Raw genomic sequence first — 19,708 nt, forward strand, 5'->3', positions numbered from 1 at the left:
CAAAAGGGTCGGTCAAGGTGCAAACAGTACAACAAAGGCTAAAGCCAGTATCTCACTGGACTGCGACAGCCTGCGACTAGTTGGAGACACAACAACTGCAATAAAATATGCGAATTAGCGACAATTTTCACTTGGAATCACACTGAATTGATACTTACGACACGTTTGCGTACGTCGCACGAGTGTTGCACGAATGTCACAAGAACTCCCAGCGAACTTTGGCCAAAAATTTGCCAGAAGTTCGTCTACCTGTAGCACGAATGTCGTGCGATATTCGTGCGACATTCGCGCAACAATCGTGAAACACAATTGCAATTTTTTCAAATTTGCGAGTGTCATGCGACAGTCGCATAACAGTCGTGTGACAGTCGCACAAATGTCGTGCAATAGTCGTGGGACAGCTATACATGATGTTTGAAAAATTTGAACCATATAAATACGGAGCCCTCTCAAATCCAACGATCATATTTTCACCAGACATCATGATGGACCTCAGGGAAGAAGTGCAGACACTACTGGATGATGATCCAAATTTGGATGAGGACCAGGTTGACATGCTGATGGCTACAACATATCTTCTTATTGTTGCTGCGATCAAGAAAGCCAAGGCTAAAGCCAGGGATAGAAGGCTTAGAAAAGAAAGAAAAAGTGTCTGGGTGAGAGAATGGCTCTTGAAGAGACAAAATTATGGCATGTATGAAAAGCTCATGAAGCAACTCAGAGAGGGGGATGCCAAGTCCTTCAGGAACTTTATCAGAATGGATCCAGATATGTTCAACCAGATGGTTGAAGATTTGACTCATAGGCTTTAGAAAAAATAAACAAACTGCAGGAAGCCACTGTCACCTGGACTGAAGCTGACCATCACTGTAAGATATCTTGCCACTGGGAACTCTTATAAGTCGCTAGCCTATGGGTTCCGGGTGGCCCCCAACACCATCGTCAGTGTTGTGACAGAGGTATGCCAAGCAATCTATGACATCTACCACGAGACGGCCTTCAGGTGTCCCACAACAGAAGAGGAATGAAAGGAGGTAGCTAAGGGCTTCTCAGACAAATGGAATTTCCATCACTGTTGTGGCTGCATAGATGGCAAGCATGTGAGGATGCAAGCTCCACCTCACTCTGGCAGTCTGTAGCGGAGCACCAAACCTAAGAAAAAATGGTAAACCCATCGAGTCGATTTTTTGTGGTTTGTCCGTGTACGTGTACCACCAGTCATACACACCGCCTAGTGGCCAGTGTTAGTAATTACCAGTCATACACACTGCCTAGTGGCCAGTACTAGCCAGTAAAGAAATAAAACAAAAGAGACTGGCTATGATATAAGAAAATTCTACAACCCAGAAACAGATGGGAGCTCCACTTTTAGGCAGCACCTAAATCTATATATTACTATAAGTACAAAGGCTACTACTCCATCATCATGCTAGCCTTGGTGGATGCCAACTACAAATTTATGTATGTGGGTGCCTATGGTGCTGATTCTGATTCTGGAATCTTCAGGGAGTGTGGACTGTATCATGCCTTAGAGCAGGGCAAAGCTGTTCTGCCGCCAAGTGAGCCCCTGCCAGATGGTGATACTGATATCCCCTACTTTATTGTTGGGGATGACGCATTTGCTCTGAGAGGCTGGATGATGAAACCACACTCCAAGAGAAACATGACAACAGCAGAGCGCATCTTCAATTACAGGTTGTCCAGGGCCCGCAGGATTGTGGAGAATGCTTTTGGCATCTTAGCCAGCAGGTACGTGCAAACATACTTTTACATTTAATGATAACTTTGCAGTATTTCACACCGATGTGAATGGAAATGTCAGTTGATAATAATGAAATGGCTTTACTGTGTTTTCAGATTCAGGTGTCTCCATTCGTGCATGATGCAGAGACCTCAGACTGTCACAAAGATTGTCTTGGCAGCCTGCACCCTACATAACTTGTTGGCAGACAAGAATCCAGCCAGAATGCAACAAGCTGCAGACAGTGAGGACTTAACAACACACGAAGTGCAACTATGGGAATGGAGACAGCAAGACCAGGGAACACCTCTTCATGGAATCCAAACTCAATCAGGCAACACAAGTACAGCAGTTGGGAAAAGAGTTAGGGAGTACCTGACTGCATACTACAATGGTGTGGGAGCAGTTCCATGGCAGAATAGAATGGTAGGAGTGGAAATAACATTGATCAAGCATGAGTAGCGCCAGTGTTCAGACATTTTGAGTCTTTGCTGATCAATCCTGATTGTTCATAGACATTTTGATTGCTCAAAGTCTTTCTCATGCATGGTTTAATTTGTTTATATTTATTTATTTTGAATGAATCAAATCCATCTTTATTACCTTTTATAATTCTTAAATTTAAATAAAGAATAAAACATTTTCATTTGACAATGTGCAACAATATATTTTAAAACAACTTTGATGCACCTTTTATTTTGCAAGAAAATACAATACACACATTATCAACTTACATAAATGAAGACCTTTAATACAGAAGCAAAACATAAACTTGTAACCATTCATAGAAATACAGATCTAGCGCTAAAGAGTAAGATTTAGTCAGAGTCCTCCTGTGCCATCCTGCCACCTGACTTGGCACTGCTCTGTGTAGCTGGAACTGCAGCTGTGATGATTACAGCTGTAGTGGTTGGAGTCAGATTGGGCGTGTCTAGCTGCCTTCCTCCTGGTGACTGGACTGGTGTTGAAGTGCTCCAGATGTGACTCAAACTAGTGTCAAGTCCCAGACTGGTGTTCAACACTGAACTGCTGACTGATGGGATCTGGGGGTAGACAGTACCATCCTGAGCACTCTGCGGCTGCTGAAAGGTGCCGGGCTGCTGCGACTGCTGAAATGTGCTGGGCTGCTGCGACTGCCGAAACGTGCTGGGCTGCTGCGACTGCCGAAACGTGCCGGGCTGCTGCAATGTGCCGGGCTGCTGCAACTGCCGAAATGTGCCGGGCTGCTGCGACTGCCGAAATGTGCCGGGCTGCTGCGACTGCCGAAATGTGCCGGGCTGCTGCGACTGCTGGAAGGTGCTAGGCTGTTGGAAAGTGCCACACTGTTGTGTGCAATACCCTCCGTGCTGATGATACTGGCTTCCATAATTCTGTGAAAAAGATAGTTATCAAAATTATTATTTGTGTGTGTATATATATATATATACATACACACACACACACACACACACACACAGTGTATATATGGGTCCGTCTCAGAAACTGGTCTCTCATTTGGGACATTATGGTCAAAAAATAAATTTTCTAATTTTACTATTTTTTTGCATTTAGCTTATACTCAATGTTTCTTTTGTCATGTTTAATAAGAATAAAGATAGCATCTTGCTTTATCTGGCCTCCACTGTGGAAATTTTTTTTTATTACAATTCAAATGCTTTTGTAAAATTGATTTACATATAAAATAACTACATCATGAAGAATTAAAGCCCCTCCCTCACAGATGAGTGAAAATATTGAATAAATTTCCTCCTTTTGATTGCTTGGGTTAAAAATTCCAAATTATGATGACTGAATTGATTATTCACTTAAATATGAATAATATGATACATTTTGGGTATTTGATATGGCGAAATAGGACACAATGGAAAAATCAAGAACACACCGGAAAGATGAGAATAACGGCACTGGTAAAAGAACAGCGACTGTACCGGCTGAAGGTCACACAGGTCTCTGCTGCAGCACGTGAGCAACGGGACATCACTACCACACTGGACGGCGCGCAAGGCGGGGGTGGGGCAAAATGACTGGCCATAGATTCTATCAAAAGTTCAATCTAAATTGATCATGGTTGCAAAATATTGGCCAAAAATACGCAAACACTACGAAATATTAAAGTAAGAGGAAAAAGAAACATTCTATTGCCTTATACTGCAAGACTAAAACAAAATAAAACTGTCAAAACTCACCTTTTCAGTGATAACGTCCAAACAGATCACTCGTGTAACAGAAAGACCGCAAATGGAAGCATGATCAACGTCTAACTCCATTCCACACATGCAAATTGTTAATGTGTGTCCTTCCCCGCAGACAAATAACACGCTACGGTAAAAAATAGACCACAACTCATTTTATATCTGAGAAATTCATACAAGACCAGCTACCATTATAACATATTCTGTAAGAAACATATTCCACACCTAACTTTCAGCTTTCGTTTTAAAAAACAAAATCGCAGATTTATAACTAAATTTTTAGATGGCGTAGTGATTTTAAGTTACTACATTTGGTGAGGTAGTGACCTTGACCCTGAGGCTTTCCGTTTAGATCAAAACACACGATCGTATTGGTTTTGGGTATGCGGAAAACAGAGTTACGATGGTGATCAAATATTTTGCATGATGTTTTATTACGGTTATGATTATTCTGTGAGCCCACCAATCCTTAGGTATATAAAGTTACAACTTAAAATACAATTAGTGGTATCTGTAGACTTTTCAGTGGACTACAACCTTTTTAAGGGAATGCAATGTAGTCAGCCATTTATCATGTTCCAGATCAAGACGCCATTTTTCCACAAATTTGCAGAATTTTTGCCAAATTCTGAATATTCACATCAAAGATTTAGTTTTATCTGTATTATTTCTTTCATCATTTAATTTCAAATTAAAACCAACATCACCATTCAAAACTGTATAGTTTATTGAATGTGAGTATATTTAGTGGGGTACCCCCACAGTACCCAGTTTCTGAGACAGACCCATACATACACACACACACACATATACACACACACACATTTTATATATATATATATATATATATATATATATATATATATATATATATATATATATATATATACACACACACACACACACATATATTATGAAGCTGTACTAATTATTTTGATAAGAAACATGTGTTTTACTCTACCTGGTGGAATGCATGTTGCTGGGCAGTTTTAAACCCTCTGATTATATTAATTATCGTGAAACTGCACTCATCCCACAACGATTCGGGTACTCTAAGTATCTCTGACTCCATATATCTGCAGAAGTCCCTAACCCTCCTCTCATGCTCGCTCTTTGCTGGTGCTCTGATGTTAGAAATTAGGTTCTGGGCCTGCTGCAAAATCTGCAACACACAAATAAAAGGAACAAATAAAACAATATTACAAAATATCAGTTCTCATGTCGAATATAAATATTTTGAAGGATTTGTGTTACCTCTGCTTCAGACATTTCATCGCTGTCTCGGACAATGGATGGAGTAGGGGGTCCTCTATGTTTCCCCTTTCCTTTGCCTTTAGACTGGGACTGGGAAGTGGAGGGTTGTTGGCCCCCTTGTTGACTACTTGTTGAACTCTGCTGACCCACTTGGTGGTACGGCTGCTGAGTCCCCTGAAAAGTCTGGTCATCATCATCGTCATCATCATCACCCTCATCAGCAACACCTCGTGGCTGTACACCAGGAAACTTCAAGCAAATAAGAAAAGTTGAAACCTTTGCAAAAAAATAAGATAAACTGGATGAATTTTTAAACACATGAAGCAATATACCAAATCTTCTTTTGTACTTACGGTGTGTGTAGCTGTTGTCCTATTTTTCTGGATGTGGGGGCGCAGAAATTGATATCTCTCGACAATCTTCATATCCGTGTATGACAATGTCAACGCAGGGGCGCCAGATTTCCGCTTTAGTAGCTTTACAAATCTGGTGCGCATATTGCGCAAATGTGCATCCACTTGGGTAACTGTAAAATATGAATATGCAAAAGACATTTAATCTATTTATACATATAGTCATGCTGCACATTTTAAAGGCGTAATTTCCGTAATAAAGTATCGTATTGTGCATGAATAGTCACAAACATCACAATAAATGGAGTCACTTATTTGAAAAGTTTGTATTGCGCTTGCACTTCACATACAAATGGCATCTGTTCTGTCAAACTAAAATTCTGTTACAAAAATATACAATTTATACTCACCTGTTGGCAGGGGTGTGTAAATCTTTCTCCAGTCCTTGTCGTTCTTCTGGATAAGATCATGTATTAACTGATTTTTCATCTCCCTGTTTTTATAATTTTGCTTGGATTTATCATAAAAAATAGGATGATTGAGCCAAAATTCGGCAAGCGTGTCCTGGTGTTCATCCTTCCAGGGGTACTGCCGTTCTGCACCACTTACTGCCTTCATTCTTTTACCTTCTTCAGCAGGCAGGGAAGTAGAGGAAGCCTCAGAGTCCTCCCCATCGGAACCAGGCCCTGGGACTTTCTCAACTTCTATAGGGGCCGGTTGGGCAGGGCCAGTAGTCCCCCTTCCCCTGGACTTGCCTTTCTTGGGTGGCATGGCAAAGTTGTCTCTCAGTTCTCGCACTTCCTGTCTCACGGAAACTGACTTGAGAAGGGTTCGTGACGGCTTTGCGACACCAGCGACGCATTTGCGGCTATTTTGAGAGAAATTCTGTCGCACTAATTTTTTGAACACGTTCAAAATTTCAGTGACGAAGGAGAGACCCTTTGCGACTCATGCAAGGAAATTGAGAAGCCCCACAAATGTTTCAAGACACTTCTGAAACTCTCTCACGAATGACGTTCGCAATTTGTCGCAAGCTGTCGCAGCCCAGTGAGATACTGGCTGAAGCGATAACAATAACAAGAAACAGGCACAAGAATCAAGAAACCAGAAAAACAAGAACACGGGTAGAAAGGCTCAGTAATGCATACTTAACGTAGCATAATACTTCGTGATGCACATGCATCAGCACAGTCCTTAAATAGGCAAACACAATGTCCCTTAATTGAGCTCAGGTGCGCCTTGTTCACGGCGCGAGTGCTGGAGTCCACTCGGCACACGCGCAGCCCAAGGCGCGCCTTCAGGTGCACGCACCACAGCGCACAGGACTGACAATACTTTTCCATATAATGTCCCCTTTAATATAATCAGAGTAAATGTCATTAGATATTGCAGCATTGTAAGATCATATAAAGACAATTAAATTGGTATATTACACAACCCTAGTCGAGATCAATGTTATAAGTTCCTTCTGCTGAATTGAGTTTAGAGTGAATACTTGTTTGAGTGCCAGTATATTATCAGGATTCTGAAGCAGCTTAAAGCGTGTTCGTGTGCGTCTATATACATCACTGGCACTAAGAAATTACCAATTAGAATTATGTTTATCTAGTGGTGGCAATCTGCTGCTTAAAAAATGCATTTTGTAGCACCACAGTAACAAATTATACCACTAAATATTAAAATGGGGAACATAACACATTATGCACTCAGTAAAAGTAGCAAAACTGCCCACAATATTTTCAGTAAATGTACCACACTCTACCCAAACAACTAACCTTTTAATATTTATAATAAATGTATAATAACTCACCACCCAAGAGTATCCACTGTTCATAGCTTGCTCTCTGTCTACCAGCTCTCCCTGGTAGGGTCCAAAATGTGCGCCAACTGGAACAGTCTCCCCCTTATTAAACACTCCCAGGCCTGCATCAGGAATACTGGACTTCCGAATCTCTAGTCCAGGAGGAAGAGTTTGTTTGGCTCGGTCCATAACCCCCATGGGAACAGGGGCATCGGTGATGAAATGCGCAGGACCATGAACCTCACACTTGTTGAAGAAGTAGGATTTGCAAACTTCACAGTCTGGAAGGAGAGAAAACATAACAGGAAGAACTACAACAAATACAAGTTTTAAATGTAATCATACATGTCAAATGATGGTTTCCCCCACATAGTCCAGATTTTTCAGGAATGTTAAGGGAGAATAGAAATATTGCTTGGTAAAGTAGTTGCTTATAGCAAAGAATACTACTAATAATATATTATTTCTTAGACCCTGACTTGTATCACATTATTTTTGTGGCCATCTTATAAAAGTAATAAGCCACTTGAGAGTATACATTATAAAAATGTTATCATAGGTAAGCGAATTTTACTCCATTTCATGCTGTGCCAAAGGACCCGTGATCAAATGCACTGTCATGAATGCCCTGTCCTGACTCATTACTTTATTTTACAATTGTTTTACAAAATGAAGATGTCAGGTCTGCAGTCCAGTCCATGCTAGTTGCCCACGTCTATAATTGTACTGAAAGGTATTTACTGTTGATCAGCTCACTTATTTATAGATCTGAGCAACAGTACAGTATAAAAACTGGTCTTTAATCTTTTAAACTCAATTCACAAAGGTTACATCCCAAATATCTCCCTAATGGACATTTAGTGCGCTAGATAGTGTGTAGAGCAGAATAATCAGTCAACGTGTTACTGAGCTACAGAGGCCTGATGTCTTACAGAGGTAGTCTTCATTGTCAGTTTCTTCTTCTTTAATGGCAATAACTTCAGGTGTGTTGTCAAAATCGTCTCCATGGTTGTAGATGTTCAGGTCTAGCGTCTCCTCTTTCTTCACACAGACCTCTGTCCCTTCATCTGAAGTCTCTGTTTTCACATCTTCACACAGCTAAGGACAAAACAGCAATAACACTTATTTGTATACTGCGACTTGCTTATCTGAAAACAGTCTTGGATTTTCATTTTTACGCACCATTAAACATAATCAAGCTATGAGTAATTAAGGAGGACAGGTCAAAGCCTAGCAATGAAACAAAGCAGTAAACCAAAAAAAAAAAAAGACAAACTCTGATTTCTCAGATGGATCCTGAAGCTGTGAGACATCATTAAACTTAACCTGTGAGTGAACAGGATGAGCATCCTGAGACTTTCTGGAGGAGTGCTGTCTGTCTCCTGCTGTACTCATTATAACAGGTCTGAAAAGAGATCAGCAACAACAAATATCAGTAACAATAACAACAAGTAACAGTTAAACAGAAATCAATGAGAGGAAAATGTAAAGCTGTTCTTACACCTTTTTTCTTTTTTACACATTTTATTAATAAATGAAATGTTAAAAATCAGCCTCAAAGTACTTTTAGCTGTTAAAGTCAGTTATCACTGCAAGCAGAGTGACTTCTATTTAAGATTTCAATAATTTAAACATACAAAATCAATAAGTTTACTACCGACACATAAATACCTGGCTAAGGCCGAATTACATACCTATTGTTTTTGAATAAATATTTAATTATTTCATTCCTTCTATTGTGCACTTAAGTGCACAACAGAAGGAATGAAATAGTCGAGGATTCGACCACACAGCTTCAATTTAACTTACCTCAGGGTTTAAAGCAGAAAGAATGTTTAAATCTTCAGATATAAGCACAGTAACAAGCTTGGATTTCTAACTGGATCGAATCAACATGTAAATATAAAACGCTGTAATGAAAATGATTAACTTAAGCACAATAAATCAGCCGAGAAACCCGCAGTCTTTTTCTTCCTCTGGGTTTTCTGGCGGTTGGAGAAGCCGCTACTGAGCGTGTTAGCGTCACCACCTGGACTGGAGAGTAGTTCCAGTTTGAAAGAAACCTACTGTAACAAACCTCCACTAATCACTTCCACTACCAGACCCGTTGCAACAAGGTAGGCAGACTTGGCAATTGCCTAGGGCCCCAGCCCTCGAAGGGCCCCCGCTGCCGAACGACTGGTTATGTATTCAATAGCAATGACAACTTTTTGAGCGCGGCAGCGCAGCGCCTAATGACACTTGTTGAAGGTTCTAAGGGGGGCCCCCTAATGCACAACAGCGCCTCCTTACATGCTTTGGCCGAAAAGCGCAATGATAGTCTGTTGTCAACCCCTCAATGCCCATCTCCGTCCAGTCAAGTGGTTGCAAAGCTCCGCGGCAAAAAAAAAAAAATCAAACTCAAATATGAAGCGAAATTACCCCTCAGGGAGCCAGAAGAGAAAGAAGAAAAGGGAAGAGGAAGACAGAAAAAAACGGTAAGTGAGAATGTACACACTCATTAATACCAAGCGGGTTGACAAGCAAATTTGGTAGCTAGCTTACGTTAACGGTAGCTTACGTTATCTTGTAGACAGTGTAACAGTGATGTAAACGTTGTCATGCACAACAGGCTTACAAACTTGCAAGGACTGGCTAAAAATTCTAATATGTGCCACACAAATAGGTGAGGGCGGCACGGTGGTGTAGTGGTTAGCGCTGTCGCCTCACAGCAAGAAGGTCCGGGTTCGAGCCCCACGGCCGGCGAGGGCCTTTCTGTGTGGAGTTTGCATGTTCTCCCCGTGTCCGCGTGGGTTTCCTCCGGGTGCTCCGGTTTCCCCCACAGTCCAAAGACATGCAGGTTAGGTTAACTGGTGACTCTAAATTGACCGTAGGTGTGAATGTGAGTGTGAATGGTTGTCTGTGTCTATGTGTCAGCCCTGTGATGACCTGGCGACTTGTCCAGGGTGTACCCCGCCTTTCGCCCATAGTCAGCTGGGATAGGCTCCAGCTTGCCTGCGACCCTGTAGAAGGATAAAGCGGCTAGAGATAATGAGATGAGATGAGACAAATAGGTGAAAGACTGTCAACTTCTCCCAGATTAACTTATTGTGTTTATCAAAATGTCATAGTCAGAGTTAGTTTCAGCGAGCTGCATGGCTTTCATCAGAAGTAGCTAGTGTGTCGTGAGCATGAATGGAGTAGGACAGGGGATGGCTCACAAGAAAGCTCTTTTTTACATAATGGGCCAAGAAAGGCTCTCCGGACTGCCACTGATGTCAATTGAATGTGATGTCCGCAGGTCTTTGGACATGGAGGGTATTGTGGCTGCCTTTGCTGAAGCCAAAGCCCGCAAGCAGCAGTTTTAGACATTTTGCCCATGATTCTAGCTGTGTATTCTTAAATTTTTATGTGTTTTTCTATACCTTTTGCACTTTTCTGTGTGTGCTGGTTCTTATTACGATTCTTATTCATGTTTGTAATCATTTAATCACCATTTGAAGTTATTTCTACTTGTGTATATACTGTAAATATTTAGTGTTGTGTTATTTGCACATTTTATATTACTTTGTCTTATTTTCATATTTGATTTATATATATATATATAAAAAAAAAAGTCTCCTTCTCACCCCCGGCGGGGGGTGGTATCCATGTCATCCTCAAGCTCGGGTCCTCTACCAGAGGCCTGGGAGTTTGAGGGTTCTGCGCAGTATCTTCGATGTTCCTAGGACTGCGCTCTTCTGGACTGAGGCTTCAGATGTTGTTCCTGGGATTTGCTGGAGCCACTCTCCCAGTTTGGGGGTTACTGCCCCAAGTGCCCCCACTACCACGGGGACCACGCAACCCTTGACCTTCCACATCCGTTCCAGCTGCTCTTTCAACCCTTGATACTTCTCAAGTTTCTCATGTTCCTTCTTCCTGATGTTGGCGTCAGCTGGGATCGCCACATCTATCACCACCACCCTCTTCTGCTCTTTGTCCACCACCACTATGTCCGGTTGGTTAGCCAGGATCTGTTTGTCAGTCTGGAAGCTGAAGTCCCACAGAATCTTGGCCCTGTTGTTCTCAGCCACCTTCTGTGGTATGGCCCATTGGGACTTGGGTACTTCTATTCCATACTGGTTGCAGATGTTCCTGTATACTATCCCAGCCACTTGGTTGTGCCTCTCCATGTACGCTGATCCAGCTAGCATCTTACACCCTGCTACTATGTGCTGGACTGTTTCAGGGGCTTCTTTGCACAGTCTGCATCTTGGGTCTGATCTACTCTGGTAGATCCTGGCCTCTATGGCTCTTGTGCTTATGGCCTGTTCTTGCGCTGCCATGATTAGTGCCTCTGTGCTGTCTGTCAGTCCTGCATTATCCAGCCACTGGTAGGATTTCTTGATATCAGCCACTTCCTCTATCTGACGGTGGTACATGCCATGTAGGGGTTTGTCTCTCCAGGTTGTCTGTTCCTCCTCCTCCTCTGCACTCTCATCAGGGTTCTGCTGCCTGAGACATTCACTTAGCAGTTCATCCTTTGGGGCCATCTTTCTGATGTATTCTCGGATTTTCGATGTTTCATCCTGGACCGTGGTCTTGACGCTCACTAGCCCTCGGCCTCCCTCTTTCCGCTTAGTGTATAGTCTCAGGGTGCTGGACTTGGGGTGGAACCCTCCATGCATGGTGAGGAGCTTTCTAGTCTTGGTATCTGTGGCTTCTATCTCCTCCTTTGGCCAGTTTATGATACCAGCAGGGTATCTGATTACTGGTAGTGCGTACATGTTGATGGCTCGGACCTTGTTTTTACCATTCAGCTGACTTTTCAGGACCTGCCTTACTCTCTGGAGGTATTTGGCTGTGGTTGACTTCCTTGTGGCCTCTTCATGGTTTCCATTAGCCTGTGGGATGCCAAGGTACTTGTAGCTGTCTTGGATATCACCTATGTTGCCCTCTGGTAGGTCAATCCCTTCAGTCTGGATCATCTTGCCTCTCTTTGAGACCATCCGGCCACACTTGTCCAATCCGAATGACATCCCTATGTCATCGCTGTAGATCCGGGTGGTGTGGATCAGCGAGTCTATTTCTCGCTCGTTCCTGGCATACAGCTTGATGTCATCCATGTAGAGCAGGTGGCTGATTGTTGCCCCACTACGGAATCGGTACCCGTAGCCGCTCTTCGTGATGATCTGACTGAGGGGGTTCAGGCCTATGCAGAACAGCAGTGGTGATAGCGCATCTCCTTGGTATATGCCGCACTTGATGTTGACTTGGGCAATGGGTTTTGAGTTGGCCTCTAGGGTTGTCTTCCACATTTCCATTGAGTTCTGTATGAAGGTCCTTAGGTTCCTGTTGATCTTATACAGTTCCAGACATTCCAGTATCCATGTGTGTGGCATTGAGTCGTAGGCTTTCTTGTAGTCAATCCAGGCAGTGCACAGGTTGGTCTGTCTCTTCTTACAGTCTCGGGCGACTGTTCTATCGGCCAGTAGCTGGTGCTTGGCTCCTCTGGTGTTACTGCCAATTCCTTTCTGTGCCTCGCTCATGTATTGAGCCACATGCTTACTCATTTTTGCCGCAATGATGCCTGACAGGGCCTTCCATGTTGTGCAGAGACAGGTAATTGGCCGGTAGTTGGATGGGATGGGTCCCTTCTGGGGGTCCTTCATGATTAGGACTGTCCTGCCTTGGGTTAGCCATTCTGGGTGGGTTCCATCCCTCAGCAGCTGGTTCATCTGTGCTGCTAGGCGTTCATGGAGTGCAGTTAGCTTCTTCAGCCAGTACGTATGGATCATATCGGGGCCTGGTGCTGTCCAGCTCTTCATCTTTGACACTCTTTCTTGGACGTCTGCCATTGAGATGGTTACTGGTTCTTGTTCTGGGAGGTTGCTGTGGTCAGCTCTTAGGTCCACTAACCATTGGGCATCGGTGTTGTGTGATGCCTTTCTTTTCCATATGTCTTTCCAGTATTTTTCCACCTCAGCTCTTGGTGGGTCTGACCGGTTGTTGTTCCCCTGCCATTGAGAGTACACCTTGGCTGGTTCAGTGGAGAACAGCTTGTTTATTCTCCTGGCCTCTCCTTCCTTGGTGTATCTCCTCAACCGGGTGGCCAGAGCTGTTAGTCGCTGTTTGGCAGTTTCGAGTGCCTCTGGTATGGAGAGTGAGTTGTACTTCCTGGGCGCCCCTTTATTCACCATGTTCCCTTTCTGTAGTTCAGCTAGCTGGCTAACTTCTCTCCTTGCTGCCTTTATCTTGGCCTCTAATCGTCTCTTCCATGGTGGATACTGTTTGTTATGTCCCGAGCCCACCTTGTGTCCAAGCATCTCCATGATTACTGTTGCTGTACTGTGTATCAGCTTGTTGGTCTCAGTGATGGTTCTTGTGGAGATTGTCTTCAGAGCAGCATTCACATCTACTAGTAGATCTTCTGAAGGTACTTGGCAACTCAGCTTCGGTATTCGTCGGGGGCTCCAGGTTTCCAGTTGGGTCACGATCTTCCTTCTCAGGTCAGCAGCTCTTGTGTTGAGGCTGTTAGCTGTTGGGGCTTGGTACCCAATCTCTGGTTGTGGGGATGATGACATCTCCCCGCTGACCTGTCTTCCTGGCTCCCCCTTGCCGTAGCATCGTTGTTGTATGTATCTAGTTGTGATAGCAGATTTCGATTATGGATGTTGGAACACTGGGCTAATAGCTGTTTCTTTGTTAGCCTTGATTGTGGGTTTCGAAGTATCCAATGGTCCCACATTCTCTGCATGTATCCCCTCTCTCTGGGATTGCTTGTATAGTAGCATTCCAGCAAATCCGTATTTTCTGTCCTCGTCCATCGATGTCTTGTTCCAGTAGCCCATTTCTCATCAGTTTGCCCTGGTTCCCTAGCAACTGACGCAGACCTTGTTGACCCGGGCGACGTCTGAGCCGGTATGACTCTTTCAGTTATGTTTTCACTCATTCCTGAGGTAGGCTGATATATCATGAGGGGTTTTTGCCTAAGGACCCTTACTGGATGATGTTTTGCCCTGACCGGGATTCGAAACCCGGATCTCCTGCGTCGTAGTCAGTGAGCATTATCACTGTAATCCAGCTGATATATATATATTTGTGTGTGTGTATATTTTGTCTATTCTTGTGTTTAATTGGGTTTGATAATTATTTATAATAACGTAAAGAGTTCATTTATTAAGTAAAAATCGTAAGAATGATTACAATATGTGTGATGTTTATTTATTAAGTCTTCAGTGGATAGGCGGCCATAAGGCCTTTCGTCGAGGGGGGGATAATTATGGGCCCCAGATCCCCCTTTGCCTAGGGCCCCCAAATAGCTTGAAACGGGCCTGTCCACTACTAGTTTTATTAGATCAATTTGCTTCCCGACTTTCTGGAGACCAGAGTGTGTATAAGCCATAAATTACATGCATATCAAACCTTTAAAACAGGACGTCAAAACCATTTTAGGCAACAGGCCATATTAAACTTTGTCTAATGGCACGTGGACATGACAAAAAAATAAACAAACAAAAACAGTTAATTGAGCAATACTACATAAATAACTCATCTTAAATATGTTCATTTATCTGTATTTATTGAAAAAGTACATTTGAATGCCCAAATGGTTTCAACACATATCACCTACAGTGCAATTAATTACCAAGACAAATAAAAAATAATAATCAAATTATGTTGTTACCACATATACACAGTGGTTTGTATAAGCTTTCCCCTTTGAACTGGGATTATATATCATGAATCTACATAAAACTGTCCATAATACTAAAATGAGGGAAACGATCCCCCATTTACACAATCAGTGCCTTTTGGTGGACAGCCTCCTCCACACAGAGTCCCTGTAGAGGCTGGTCTTGAGGCACATAAAAACATAACTGCCACAGGAATTTGACCACCCTACAGTTTTCTTACCACTGAAACCACACCACAGATGATGCCATTTCAATTGCCTTCCACCTGACCCATACAATGTCCAAACCCTACCCCAGACCGGGAAATTTTACCAACTTATCAGACAGGCAGTATCCCTTCCCACTGACACAATCGCTGTCCAAGAACACCGCATGATCACCAGCGTAGATATCAATCAAATGTACAGTGATGATTAAATAAATTAAATTAAATCACATTTTTTATTGAGGATTGCACTTAAATATCATAGTGATAATATACATGTGGCCCTCAAACTTAACAAAGCAAACATAAAATGTATATAAAACCTACAAATAACATAAAATACTTTTGAGGGCTAAAACTTACAAACTACTAAATCCCTTAGAAAGTGACCTGCAGGTTTTCAGATCCAGTGAAAGACTATTCCATAATTTTGCTGCACTAAACGCAAAAGTGTGTAGCCCAAAACTATGCTTAACTTTAGGTAAAATTAAATTATGATGACTATTTCTCTTTCATGAATTTCACTAAAAAAATGTAAACTTATTTCTAATATATTGCGGAGCCAGTCCATTAAGTGCTTTGAAGACTAATTTTAGTTTAGAATGTACAACTCTGTCTTGAAACTCCATAATGTTGAGTTCTTTTAGAAGTGGTTGTGAATGGGCATCCCACTTAGCATCCATAATTATTCTGGCCACGTGCTTTTGAAGTTTTACCATCTTGGTTGTATGCGATGCGGTGACATTTCCCCAGATGGAACATCCATAGTCCATCACGGGCAAGACTAACGCATTAAAAAATGCCAGTCTCGCTGATCGAGTCAGGAATTTTTTTGTCTGTTTTAACAAACCCAGTCTCTTTGAAACTTTTTTGCATGTTTTATCGATGTGTGTTTTCCAGGAGAGGTTACTGTCAATGTACAGTCCTAGAAGCTTTGCACATTTAACAGTTTCTATAGGCTTATCCTCGATGGTTATTTCCAAACTTTGATGTTCCCTTTCTAGTTTCAACATTTTCTATTTGCTACAGACCAGCATTGTTTTAGTCTTGTCCGAGTTAAGTGCCATCATATTATCCCTTGCCCATTTATTGATGTGGTTGAACCCCTCCTGTAACGTAGATCTCACTTCTGCAATACTGTCTCCTGATGCCACTTGAGTCGTATCATCAGCATAAATGCAGAGATTACCTTGGTTTACATGCAGAGGGAGATCGTTAATGAAAACAATAAAAAGAAGAGGTCCTATCATTTTCATTAACGATGAAGAATGGAGAATTCCTTTTCATATTTTCTACTGCTTCCAAGCAAAAGTTTGGAGGTGTTGGAATTTTGATAAGGAAGAGGAACCGATCCTCCTATTTAACTTCAGAGAAAGTCAGTGATCGACTCATCAAGGCTTACTTTGCAGATAATCATGAGTAACCATCATCGCAGCATACAAACCAACAGAGGTTGCATCTGCAGAAGACAAAGACATTTTCTATCAGGATCTGCAGTACACAATAAAAAATGAAGCTCCATGCAAAGTTGTAGACGTACTGGGTGACTTTAATGTGCATATAGGAAACAATGCTCATGCTTCACATCCGCACTACATCAGCAAGTACAATTACCATGAACAAAGTAATGACAATGGCAAACAGTTGGTTGACACATGTCAACAAACAAACATGAGGCAAGTTCAGTCATGTTTCCTGCAACCAGCAAATACCCATGAGGATTAACAACTCAGCTAGACCTGTTAATGCCAAATGGGTAAGATTGATCATCAACTGTCAAGCCTATAATACCCTTGAGCTTGGTTCTGATCACAGGCTTGTCAGCGCCCATTTCAAAATTCATTTCAAAAAAACAAAGCAAAAACTGAGAAAGAAATATAACTGGGTAAGAGTCATAGAAGATCCCATGGTTCACAGACAATATCAGCTAGTATTACAAAACCATTTTGAAGCTCTCAGTGACCCTGAGACACTCCATAGAAATACAGTTGATATCATCAGAGAAACAGTGCAACAAATTGTTGGATATCTCCTTAAATGGTCCATCAAAAATTGGGTCTCTGAAGCTATGTTACAGCTCGTAGATGAAAGAAACAAAGCCAAGAAAAGATACCAGCAAAGAAAAGCCACAACATCAAAGCAGCATTAGAATGATCTATCAAAACAAGTCCAAGAATCATATCTTGAAGATGAACAAAGATTCACTTAAAGGTAGATAGCCAAACTTGAGCAAGCAAACAGAAAAGGAGCTTCCAAGAGGACTTGGAAGATAATAGATGAAATTCGCAAAACTCATCATCATGCCCTGCTAGCAAAGTGAAGAAACCAAATGGCGAAATCATCAAATCCTCCTCAGAATTGCTGGATGAGTGGAGGAAATATTTCTCCAATCTGTTAAATGCAGTGACAACAACCAGGGACATACCACAACATCATGAACTAGGGATGTTAACCGATGACCGTTTGACCGGTGGTTGACCGAATCAACGTCAACCGGTTAATTTTTTTTTTGGTTGTCGGTTAAAAAAAAAAAAATCAATCGTTTTGAAGCTGCCGATTTTGGAGCAGAGAACCTGGAATTCCGTGTTGTAAACGCTTGGGGCATGCCATACGGTGTAAGGACGACAGCTGACAAATCAGAAACACCCATTCAGTCATGTCCCGCCCTCACGCCCCAGTTAAAGACAGCTGACAAATCAGAAACACCCATTCAGTCATGTCCCGCCCTCCCGCCACAGTTAAAGACAGCTGACAAATCAGAAACACCCATTCAGTCATGTCCCGCCCAGCTGCCACTCGGTGAAAGAAAAGTGTAGACACAGGCTTTTTAGCTTACAAATTACTATTCTGTTTTTTTTTTAATTATTATTAGAAGGCACATCGAGTTTAGTCCTGCCTTGGCCAGTGCATTCTGAAAGTATGTTTCAGTCTGTAGCCAACAATGCATGTTATTGCAGATCATATCTCTCCACACAAACTAAAGGCGCAGATACCAACTTTTTTTTTTAATCGCACAGATCCGTTTTGTTTTGTTTTTTTGGGGGGGGGGGGCGCGTTGGAGTGTCTGATTGTAATTTCAAGGTGGATTCTGTATTAAAATTACTAAATAGGCGGGTGCCGTTGCAGTCCATGAGGCGTGGGGGGTGTGGGAGGAGGGCAGTGGATCGGGGGGCTGCGCGCGTTTGCGCGGAAGCTGCGCAATCAGTTTATTAAACTGTACATTAAATTTTGCGCGGCTTCGGCGCGGGCGTGTGCGGCTTTCTGATTTGCTGTTTTCTTCTCGTGCTTGTACTTCCTGTGTTTCGTGGACTGTGGCGGCATTTGCTTATATGCAGAATTTGCTTTGATGAACTTGTGGTCGGACGCTCCAACGCCCCCCCCCCCCTTGGGAAAGGAAGGTCGGATCTGCGCGATTCAGCCGTGGAGAGGGCGACATCCGCCAAAAGGCGCACCGTTTGCATCCCTGTATTTCAATTCTAGAATTTTAAACTCATAGGTTAACCGACTTTAACCGGCTAATGAGGCTCGGTGGTCGGCCAAGATTTTTTTTAGTTTTCGCCATCCCTATCATGAACAGGATCTGGACGTCAAAACTGGTGACTCTGACATGGTAGAAATGGGAGTAGCCATAAAATGACTTAACAACTATAAAGCCCTGGGTTTTGATCACAGTATAACAGCTGAAGCAATCAAATATGGCAGGTTTGCACTGAAAGAACAGCTCTGAAACTGGTCAATATTATAAAGAATCAGCTAAAACCACCAAGTGATTAGACAAAGAACATTATTGTCCCCCTTCCAAAGAAAGGTGATCAAACAAAGATGAAAAATTATAGAGGAATCTCATTGATGAATATAGCAGCAAAACTGTAAAACAAACTGCTGCAAACTCGTATCTGAGATGTGCTTAATGAGAAGCTGAGAGTCAATTTGGCTGGCTACCGCCCAGGTCGAGGATGTATTCAACACATTCATAAACTTTGGAGGATATTGGAAGGCTGTGATGCAATGAATATTCCGTTACTAGTTGTTTTTGTGGACTTTAAAAAGGCCTTTGACTCCACAGATTGAAGTGTCCTTTTGAAGATACTGAGACACTATGGAGTCCCAGAGATAATAACAAACACAATCAAGGTTCTTTACAAGAATACAACATCATCTGTATTTGTTGACAGCCAGTTAACGGATGAGTTTGAAGTCCACACAGGAGTGCTTCAAGGAGATGTACTTGCCCCATACCTCTTTCTTATCATAATTGCTTTGTAATGAAGAACACTGACATTGACAATCTGGGTTTCATCACCCATAAACGTCCATCTCGCAGACACCTAGAGAAAAGAGTTGGGGACATGGAATATGCTGATGACATCACCATGCTAGAGAACAACACAGAAAATGTTCGAAAATAACTGGATGTGTTGGCTTTGGTAGCTAAGGAAGTACAGTAGGGCTCCTGATTAATACCAACAAAACAATAGTCCTGTCTAAAAAAATAGACAATCCAAGT

The 19,708-nt window shown here is 42.3% G+C and overlaps 1 protein-coding gene across 3 annotated transcripts; it reads right to left on the bottom strand.

Annotated features, from left to right (window-relative positions):
• Window positions 1-2,381: 2,381 nt before the first annotated feature.
• LOC132896448 (uncharacterized) lies at window positions 2,382-9,365 on the bottom strand. 3 transcript variants are annotated; one of them, XM_060937279.1, is made up of 8 exons: window positions 9,151-9,365; window positions 8,668-8,746; window positions 8,274-8,439; window positions 5,951-7,622; window positions 5,541-5,713; window positions 5,188-5,463; window positions 4,895-5,095; window positions 2,382-3,111 (listed from the first exon to the last, which is right to left on the bottom strand). In XM_060937279.1, exons 4-8 carry the CDS (start codon window positions 6,309-6,311, stop codon window positions 2,560-2,562), a joined length of 1,563 nt encoding a protein of 520 aa, XP_060793262.1. In that variant the 5' UTR covers window positions 6,312-7,622; window positions 8,274-8,439; window positions 8,668-8,746; window positions 9,151-9,365; the 3' UTR covers window positions 2,382-2,559. The 3 variants fall into 3 exon arrangements, with proteins under 3 accessions (XP_060793262.1, XP_060793264.1, XP_060793263.1); XM_060937281.1 differs by having other exon boundaries at window positions 7,351-7,622; window positions 9,151-9,363; XM_060937280.1 differs by having other exon boundaries at window positions 5,188-5,436; window positions 9,151-9,363.
• Window positions 9,366-19,708: the final 10,343 nt, after the last annotated feature.

The sequence above is a fragment of the Neoarius graeffei genome, chromosome 13 (assembly GCF_027579695.1).
Source record: "Neoarius graeffei isolate fNeoGra1 chromosome 13, fNeoGra1.pri, whole genome shotgun sequence".
NCBI classification, from domain to species: domain Eukaryota; kingdom Metazoa; phylum Chordata; class Actinopteri; order Siluriformes; family Ariidae; genus Neoarius; species Neoarius graeffei.

Excerpts from the sequence above, each read along its gene's own strand:
- LOC132896448 (XM_060937279.1), bottom strand. The coding sequence starts at position 6,311 with ATGCCACCCAAGAAAGGCAAGTCCAGGGGAAGGGGGACTACTGGCCCT. Across the intron at positions 5,096-5,187 it reads ATGAAATGTCTGAAGCAGAG|ATTTTGCAGCAGGCCCAGAA; the intron begins GTAACACAAATC and ends TGTGTGTTGCAG. Across the intron at positions 3,112-4,894 it reads AGCAACATGCATTCCACCAG|AATTATGGAAGCCAGTATCA; the intron begins GTAGAGTAAAAC and ends TCTTTTTCACAG.